At 42.4% G+C, this 10,297-nt stretch overlaps 1 protein-coding gene across 4 annotated transcripts in view; it reads right to left on the reverse strand.

Annotated features, from left to right (window-relative positions):
- Positions 1-347: 347 nt before the first annotated feature.
- The window catches only part of LOC115124175 (keratin, type II cytoskeletal 8-like), a 16,260-nt gene continuing 6,310 nt past the window's right edge, over positions 348-10,297 (reverse strand). The window contains exons 5-9 of one of the 4 annotated variants that reach the window (XM_029653559.2): positions 8,734-8,895; positions 7,335-7,460; positions 5,494-5,714; positions 4,372-4,418; positions 348-1,449 (exon numbers count right to left, since the gene is read on the reverse strand). In XM_029653559.2, the coding sequence (XP_029509419.1) occupies positions 1,340-1,449; positions 4,372-4,418; positions 5,494-5,714; positions 7,335-7,460; positions 8,734-8,895 (666 nt within the window). In that variant the 3' untranslated portion in view covers positions 348-1,339. Of the gene's footprint in view, positions 1,450-4,357; positions 4,419-5,493; positions 5,715-7,334; positions 7,461-8,733; positions 8,899-10,297 lie in introns of all 4 variants that reach the window. The other 3 variants (XM_029653558.2, XM_065002080.1, XM_029653560.2) reach the window with 3 other exon arrangements.

Consider the following 10,297-nt stretch of genomic DNA (forward strand, 5'->3'; position numbering starts at 1 on the left):
GACAATAACCCACCATCCAAACCGTGCTTCAGTGTATCCCGAGAAATGAAATATGACATATGATAGGAGAGGGATTTTACACTTAACTTTATTTAATGACATATTTAGGCATTTAATAACTTAACAAATAATCCAGTAGAGTTTATAAAGATCTTCTTCTGTGGTGGAATCTTCTGTGTGCTAAAGGGTCAAGTCCAGGACCATGAGGAGAAAGAGACTGAAGACATTCTCATTCTTTAACTACACAAAACAGTTGATCACACGATCAATACCCAAATATTATCATTTTGAAGTCTATTGAGAGGAATAGAAATGTCCATGAGTTTGTGGACAAACGATCCAGGCCTCTATGGACTGAAGGCCTCTACTTCCTGGTTTTTCTGTCGCGACCTGCAGCTCTTTCTGCTTGTTCATGTAGCGGTATCCCCGCATGGTGCACAGGTATCCCCCCGTAGAGTGTCAATAGCATCATCAAGGCAGAACCCCCCGGTGTCCGAAGTCGGTTAGGCGTTTGCGGTGGTTGACATGGTGATGGTGTTCCTGGTGGAACCGGAGCAGGTTCTCCAGGAACGTCACAACGACCAGTACTAGCTACATGAATCTCATCGATTAGCATTAGCTAAAGATGTTTTTTTGCAAGAAAAGACATGGGTCATGGAAGTAGATGGGGAATTTTTTCAAATATAAAGTCATTCGTGGTAGCCATTAAACGCGCCAAAGAGCTGATGCAATTAAAGAACCGTAGAGAAAAAGGGAGATGATGAGCAAGCTTGGCAGTTTTCTAAAGAAAGATCATCTATCTGAAGAAGAGGAGTTTGTTAATGTAATGAATTCTAAACTTTAACAGAACTCTCTCAGTAAGTTCAGTAGAAAATCACCTCTATTAGCCCTGTCTACAGCATGCACCTGTGACACAGGAAGTAGATAGCCAAACCCAGTTGGTGGTGTCCTGTTTCCTAACCCTATAAGAACCATTAACTCGCTGCATGAGGACGATGCTGTTATTAGTCTACTGTCTCACTACAATGGGTTTTGACCTCTATTCCAGCTGTTGCATAGCAGTCTGTATGCACCAAATAAGACAAACGGTTTCTCGAAATTCATATTTTTATATACTGATACATATCTTTTTTTAATTTTCTTTACAGTAAGAACAACCAAATGTTTATATTCCTCTAGCTACAAACACACATCTAACATGTCATGATCTTATGTTATTCTCTCATGCTCTTTACAGAATGTAGATTGACAAAAATAATCCAGAAAGTTGCTATAGATCTGTTATAAAGTCTTATATAATGGTTCTTCACCCTCAGCCAGAAGGATCCGACAGGGTTTTTTAATGAGAGCTGAATCTGGAGCTGTCTTTTTGTTCAGTTGTTTTAATCAGCAGCTTGGGTGTAGGGGAGATGGAGCTGCTATGGTATCCATTACTGAAACTCCTAGAACCTGGACAGAACGACAGAACAACAGTGGCAGTCTATTGGTTAGAGCCTGGACAGAACGACAGAACACAACAGTGGCAGTCTATTGGTTAGAACCTGGACAGAACACAACAGTGGCAGTCTATTGGTTAGAACCTGGACAGAACACAACAGTGGCAGTCTATTGGTTAGAACCTGGACAGAACACAACAGTGGCAGTCTATTGGTTAGAACCTGGACAGAACACAACAGTGGCAGTCTATTGGTTAGAACCTGGACAGAACACAACAGCGGCAGTCTATTGGTTAGAACCTGGACAGAACGACAGAACACAACAGTGGCAGTCTATTGGTTAGAACCTGGACAGAACGACAGAACACAACAGTGACAGTCTATTGGTTAGAACCTGGACAGAACACAACAGTGGCAGTCTATTGGTTAGAACACAACAGTGGCAGTCTGGACCTGGAGAACAACAGTGAGTCAGAACACAACAGTGACAGTCTATTGGTTAGAACCTGGACAGAACAACAGAACACAACAGTGGCAGTCTATTGGTTAGAACCTGGACAGAACACAACAGTGGCAGTCTATTGGTTAGAACCTGGACAGAACACAACAGTGGCAGTCTATTGGTTAGAACCTGGACAGAACACAACAGTGGCAGTCTATTGGTTAGAGCCTGTTCTATTGGTTAGAACCTGGACAGAACACAACAGTGGCAGTCTATTGGTTAGAACCTGGACAGAACACAACAGTGGCAGTCTATTGGTTAGAACCTGGACAGAACACAACAGTGGCAGTCTATTGGTTAGAACCTGGAAATCAGAACACAACAGTGGCAGTCTATTGGTTAGAACCTGGACAGAACACAGTGGCAGTCTATTGGTTAGAACACAAGAACAGTGGCAGTCTATTGGTTAGAACCTGGACAGTCTAACACAACAGAACACAACAGTGGCAGTCTATTGGTTAGAACCTGACAGAACACAACAGTGGCAGTCTATTGGTTAGAACCAGAACAACAGAACAGAACACAACAGTGGCAGTCTATTGGTTAGAACCTGGACAGAACACAACAGTGGCAGTCTATTGGTTAGAACCTGGCAGTCTATTGGTTAGAGCCTGGAACAGAACACAACAGTGGCAGTCTATTGGTTAAACCTGGACAACAGTGGCAGTCTATTGGTTAGAACCTGGACAGAACCTGGCACAGAACACAGAACACAACAGTGGCAGTCTATTGGTTAGAGCCTGGACAGAACAGAACAGAACACAGAACACAACAGTGGCAGTCTATTGGTTAGAACCTGGACAGAACACAGAACACAACAGTGGCAGTCTATTGGTTAGAACCTGGACAGAACAACAGAGTCTATTGGTTAGAACACAGAACACAACAGTGGCAGTCTATTGGTTAGAACCTGGACAGAACAACAGAACACAACAGTGGCAGTCAGAACCTGGACAGAACACAGAGAGGCAGTCTATTGGTTAGAACCTGGACAGAACAACAGAACACAACAGAGGCAGTCTATTGGTTAGAACCTGGACAGAACAACAGAACACAACAGAGGCAGTCTATTGGTTAGAACCTGGACAGAACAACAGAACACAACAGAGGCAGTCTATTGGTTAGAACCTGGACAGAACAACAGAACACAACAGAGGCAGTCTATTGGTTAGAACCTGGACAGAACAACAGAACACAACAGTGGCAGTCTATTGGTTAGAACCTGGACAGAACGACAGAACACAACAGTGGCAGTCTATTGGTTAGAACCTGGACAGAACACAACAGTGGCAGTCTATTGGTTAGAACCTGGACAGAACGACAGTGGCAGTGGAGAACAGAACGACAGAACACAACAGTGGCAGTCTATTGGTTAGAGCCTGGACAGAACACAACAGTGGCAGTCTATTGGTTAGAGCCTGGACAGAACGACAGTGGCAGTCTATTGGTTAGAGCCTGGACAGAACACAACAGTGGCAGTCTATTGGTTAGAACCTGGACAGAACGACAGTGGCAGTCTATTGGTTAGAACCTGGACAGAACGACAGAACACAACAGTGGCAGTCTATTGGTTAGAGCCTGGACAGAACACAACAGTGGCAGTCTATTGGTTAGAACCTGGACAGAACACAACAGTGGCAGTCTATTGGTTAGAACCTGGACAGAACGACAGTGGCAGTCTATTGGTTAGAGCCTGGACAGAACACAACAGTGCCAGTCTATTGGTTAGAGCCTGGACAGAACACAACAGTGCCAGTCTATTGGTTAGAGCCTGGACAGAACACATCAGTGCCAGTCTATTGGTTAGAGCCTGGACAGAACACAACAGTGGCAGTCTATTGGTTAGAGCCTGGACAGAACGACAGAACACAACAGTGCCAGTCTATTGGTTAGAACCTGGACAGAACACAACAGTGGCAGTCTATTGGTTAGAACCTGGACAGAACGACAGAACACAACAGTGGCAGTCTATTGGTTAGAACCTGGACAGAACGACAGTGGCAGTCTAGAACCTGGACAGAACGACAGAACACAACAGTGGCAGTCTATTGGTTAGAACCTGGACAGAACACAACAGTGGCAGTCTATTGGTTAGAACCTGGACAGAACGACAGAACACAACAGTGGCAGTCTATTGGTTAGAACCTGGACAGAACACAACAGTGGCAGTCTATTGGTTAGAACCTGGACAGAACGACAGAACACAACAGTGGCAGTCTATTGGTTAGAACCTGGACAGAACACAACAGTGGCAGTCTATTGGTTAGAACCTGGACAGAACACAACAGTGGCAGTCTATTGGTTAGAGCCTAACATCTGATCTGTGTGTCTGAAAAATACAGCATTTAGTGTCATTCTAGTCAACGGATAACATTAAATAGAGTACATTCACTGATGAAATTATTTCAGTAGTACATACAGTTTACTACTTACTGTAGTTGGACACTGACTGGATGTTGAGAATAGATTGATGTCCAATCCTGAGAGAAAAATAGATACAAGTGTGCTGCTTCAGCTTGGGAAAATATTGCAGATAATCCTTTTCACACATTGTTCGGTCCTTGTTTAGAACCTCAACCTATAGACACCATACATACTGTATAATGTGTGTCTATAATAATACCTGTCCTCCTCTCCCTTCATACCTGTCCTCTCCCTCCATACCTGTCCTCTCCCTCCATACCTGTCCTCTCCCTTCATACCTGTCCTCTCCCTCCATACCTGTCCTCTCCCTCCATACCTGTCCTCTCCCTCCATACCTGTCCTCTCCCTCCATACCTCTCCTCTCCCTTCATACCTGTCCTCTCCCTCCATACCTGTCCTCTCCCTCCATACCTGTCCTCCCCCTTCATACCTGTCCTCCTCTCCCTCCATACCTGTCCTCCCCCTTCATACCTGTCCTCTCCCTCCATACCTGTCCTCTCCCTTCATACCTGTCCTCTCCCTCCATACCTGTCCTCTCCCTTCATACCTGTCCTCCCCCTTCATACCTGTCCTCTCCCTCCATACCTGTCCTCCCCCTGCATACCTGTCCTCCTCTCCCTCCATACCTGTCCTCCCCCTCCATACCTGTCCTCCCCCTTCACATCTGTCCTCCTCTCCCTCCATACCTGTCCTCCTCTCCCTCCATACCTGTCCTCCTCTCCCTCCATACCTATCCTCCCCCTCCATACCTGTCCTCCTCTCCCTCCATACCTGTCCTCCTCTCCCTCCATACCTGTCCACTCCCTCCATACCTGTCCACTCCCTCCATGCCTGTCCTCCTCCCCCTCCATACCTGTCCTCCCCCTTACCTGTCCTCCTCTCTCTACACCTGTTCTCTCCCTCCATACCTGTCCTCTCCCTCCATACCTGTCCTCCCCCTTCTTCATACCTGTCCTCCCCCTACCTGTCCTCCCCCTTCATACCTGTCCTCCTCTCCCTCCATACCTACCCCCCATACCTGTCCTCTCCCTCCACACCTGTCCTCATCCCCCTCCATACCTGTTCTCCTCTCCCTCCATACCCCCCCCAATACCTGCCCTCTCCCTCCATACCTGTCCTCCCCCTCCTTACCTGTCCTCCTCTCCCTCCAGTAGTTTTCTGTAGGTGGCTATCTCTATGTCCAGGGCCAGCTTGATGTTCATCAGGTCTTGGTACTCTCTGAGCTGCCTGACCATGTCCTGCTTGGCCCTCTGCAGAGCATCCTCCAGATCTCTCATCTTGGACTTGGCCTCCTTCACAGCCAGCTCCCCGCGGCCCTCAGCCTCGGCTATCTGGTCCTCCAGGTTGGCTCGCTACATTATAGATATGTATAGTTAGAGTTAGGTTAGGTTAGAGACTTCGCCACTTCCACAGACAGCTCCCCCCCGGCCTCTCAGCCTCGGCTATCTGGTTCACCAGGTCGGCTCGCCATGTGACATCAACACCAGGGTTACGGCTGCATTAAGTCCATGTCAGTACTTGCTTACCTCTCTGGGATATGTGGGACGGTAGCGTCCCACCTGGGAAAAATCCAATTTTCATGAAATCAACACATTTTAAAGCATGAAAGCCAACATGTCAACAAAAAGGCATGCAAAGAAAGCTATTATCTGAGGATAGCACCTCCATACACTTGCTTTATGAATCCAGCCAACATGTCAGATTTCAAAAAGGCTTTATCTGAGGATAGTACCTCCGTAAACAAAGAGAGAGCAAACGATGCTATTATCTGAGGATAGCACCTCCATAAACAAAGAGAGAGAAGCAAACGATGCTATTATCTGAGGATAGCACCTCCGTAAACAAAGAGAGAGAAGCAAACGATGCTATTATCTGAGGATAGCACCTCCGTAAACAAAGAGAGAGAAGCAAACGATGCTATTATCTGAGGATAGCACCTCCGTAAACAAAGAGAGAAAAGCAAACGATGCTATTATCTGAGGATAGCACCTCCGTAAACAAAGAGAGAAAACATATTTCAACCCTGCAGGCGCGACACAAAACGCAGAAATAAAAATATAATTCATGCCTTACCTTTGACGAGCTTCTTCTGTTGGCACTCCTATATGTCCCATAAACATCACAAATGGTCCTTTTGTTCGATTAATTCCGTCAATATATATCCAAAATGGACATTTATTTGTCGCGTTTGATCCAGATAAACACTGGTTCCAACCGGTGACTACAAAATAGCTCAAAAGTTACCTGTAAACTTTGCCAAAACATTTCAAACTACTTTTGTAATACAACTTTAGGTATTTGTTTACGTAAATAATCGATAAAATTGAAGACGGGATGATCTGTGTTCAATACAGGAGGAAAACAAACTGTAGCATACTTTCTGGTCACACACCTCTATCTAACAGTACACTTCAAGTGACTCTCGTTCAAGATGGCTGTACTTCTTCATTACACAAAGGAAAAACCTCAACCAATTTCCAAAGACTGTTGACATCCAGTGGAAGCGATTGGAACTGCAAGAAGGTCCCTTAGAAATCGAGATTCCCAATGAAAACCTATTGAAAAGAGAGTGACCAAAAAAAAAATCTGAATGGTTTGTGCTCGGGGTTTCGCCTGCTAAATAAGTTCTGTTATACTCACAGACATGATTCAAACAGTCTTAGAAACTTCAGAGTGTTTTCTATCCAAATCTACTAATACTATGCATATGTTATATTCTGGAGATGAGTAGCACGCAGTTGAATTTGGGCATGCATTTCATCCGAACGTGAAAATACTGCCCCGTCAAGCCTCATCACACCGAATGGCATATATACGGTCTTAGCAGCAACACTCCGTGGCATAGCTTCTGAATCTTTTATCCCATAAAGTAGATCCCATCCAACAGGGTGCTGCATCCATTGTGTGATATTACCGTGCCTCAAAGCGGTCCGAACCATAAGTGAACTGAGTTGAATAAGTGAACAAACTACCAGTCTTTTGACAGCTTCTATCTCACTCTGCAGACGGCCGATCAGGCGGTTGATTTCTGCTATCTCTCCCTTGGTGTTCCTCAGCTCGTCTCCGTACTGCATGGCCTGGACGGCCATCTGGTTAAACTGAGGGAAAAGAACATGACACATTACTTAATGGTCCTGAGACCACTTGTCTTGTAGCCTGGCAACCAGTCTGTTTAGCTATCCTTCCACTCCTTGGTCTAGCCTGGCAACCAGTCTGTTTAGCTAACATTCCACTCCTTGGTCTAGCCTGGCTACCAGTCTGTTTAGCTGTCATTCCACTCCTTGGTCTAGCCTGGCAACCAGTCTGTTTAGCTAACATTCCACTCCTTGGTCTAGCCTGGCTACCAGTCTGTTTAGCTGTCATTCCACTCCTTGGTCTAGCCTGGCTACCAGTCTGTTTAGCTGTCATTCCACTCCTTGGTCTAGCCTGGCTACCAGTCTGTTTAGCTGTCATTCCACTCCTTGGTCTAGCAGTCTGTTTAGCTGTCATTCCACTCCTTGGTCTAGCCTGGCTACCAGTCTGTTTAGCTGTCATTCCACTCCTTGGTCTAGCCTGGCTACCAGTCTGTTTAGCTATCATTCCACTCCTTGGTCTAGCCTGGCTACCAGTCTGTTTAGCTATCCTTCCACTCCTTGGTCTAGCCTGGCAACCAGTCTGTTTAGCTATCATTCCACTCCTTGGTCTAGGCTGGCAACCAGTCTGTTTAGCTATCCTTCCACTCCTTGGTCTAGCACTCCTTGGTCTAGCCTGGCTAACCAGTCTGTTTAGCTATCCTTCCACTCCTTGGTCTGTTTAGCTATCATTCCACTCCTTGGTCTAGGCTGGCAACCAGTCTGGCCTTCCACTCCTTGGTCTACCCAGTCTGTTTAGCTATCATTCCACTCCTTGGTCTAGGCTGGCAACCAGTCTGTGTAGCTATCCTTCCACTCCTTGTTCTAGCCTGGCTACCAGTCTGTTTAGCTAACATTCCACTCCTTGGTCTAGCCTGGCTACCAGTCTGTTTAGCTAACATTCCACTCCTTGGTCTAGCCTGGCAACCAGTCTGTTTAGCTAACATTCCACTCCTTGGTCTAGCCTGGCAACCAGTCTGTTTAGCTATCATTCCACTCTTTGGTCTAGCCTGGCTGAATGGTTCCAGCAACTATGGCTCAGTAGTATATTGTATTGTATTTTAAGATATTGTAATGTATTGTATTGTATTGTATTGTATTGTAATATATTGTATGTAATATATTGTATTGTTATATCTTGTATTGTATTTTAAGATATTGTAATGTATTGTATTGTAATATAATATTGATTTCAATGTAGTAAGACAAAAAAATCCTCTTTTTAACCACTTAAATCCTAGAATAGTCAACTGTTGTTCACCTTGGATTTGTACCACATCTCAGCCTCCTCTCGGCTTTTGGTAGCAATGTCTTCGTACTGAGCCTTGACGTCAGCCACTATCTGGTCCATGTTGAGGTCTCGCCTGTTGTCCATCTGCACCACCACAGAGGTGTCCCTGATGCTGGCCTGCATCTCACGCAGCTCCTGGATGGAAACAAACATTCTAACAGTACAGTGTTTTTATACATTTCTTTTGTATGTGATCCTTTTTTATACCTTTATTTAACCTGGCAAGTGAGTTAAGAACAAATTCTTATTTTCAATGACGGCCTAGGAACAGTGGGGTTAACTGCCTGTTCAGGGGCAGACCGACAGACTTGTACCTTGTCAGCTCGGGGGTTTGAACTTGCAACCTTCTGGTTATTAGTCAAATGCTCGAACCACTAGGCTACCCTGCCGCCCCTTGACGAATTTGAACCTACAACCTTTCACCAACTGCCTGCGCCATACAGGGCTACTTGTGTATTGTATTGTAATATATTGTAATGTAATATATTGTATTGTAATATATTGTATTGTATTGTACTATATTGTTTGGTGATATTTTGTATTGTAATATATTGTATTGTATTGTAATATATTATATTATATTGTAATATATTGTATTGTAATATTTTGTATTGTATTGTATTGTAATATATTGTAATATATTGTATTGTATTGTATTGTAATATATTGTAATATATTGTATTGTATTGTAATATATTGTAATGTAATATATTGTATTGTAATATATTGTAATGTATTGTACTATATTGTATGGTAATATTTTGTATTGTAATATATTATATTGTATTGTTATACATTGTATTGTATTGTAAAATATTGTATTGTAATATATTATATTGTATTGTAATATTTTGTATTGTAAAATATTGTATTGTATTGAAATATATTGTATTGTATTGTAATAAATTGTATTGTAATATATTCTATTGTATTGTAATATATTGTATGGTAATATATTATATTGTAATATTTTGTATTGTAATATTTTGTATTGTAAGATATTATATTGTATTGTAATATATTGTATGGTAATATATTATATTGTAATATATTGTATTGTATTATAATGTATTGTAATATTTTGTATTGTAATATTTTGTATTGTAAGATATTATATTGTATTGTAATATATTGTGTTGTATTATAATGTATTGTATTGTACTATATTGTATGGTATTATTTTGTATTGTAATACATTGTATTGTAATATGTATTGTATTGTAATATATTGTAGTGTAATATATTGTGTTGTATTGTAATATATTGTATTGTAATCTATTATATTGCATTGTATTGTAATATATTATATTGCATTGTATTGCAATATATTGTATTGTAATATATTGTATTGTAATATATTGTATTGTAATATAGTATTGCATTGTAATGTATTGTATTGTAATATATTGTATTGTAATATATTGTGTTGTATTGTAATATATTGTATTGGAAGATATTGTATTGTAATGTATTGTATTGTAATATATTGTGTTGTATTGTAATATATTGTATTGGAAGATATTGTATTGTAATG

This window comes from Oncorhynchus nerka, linkage group LG15, assembly GCF_034236695.1.
Source record: "Oncorhynchus nerka isolate Pitt River linkage group LG15, Oner_Uvic_2.0, whole genome shotgun sequence".
NCBI classification, from domain to species: Eukaryota; Metazoa; Chordata; class Actinopteri; order Salmoniformes; family Salmonidae; genus Oncorhynchus; species Oncorhynchus nerka.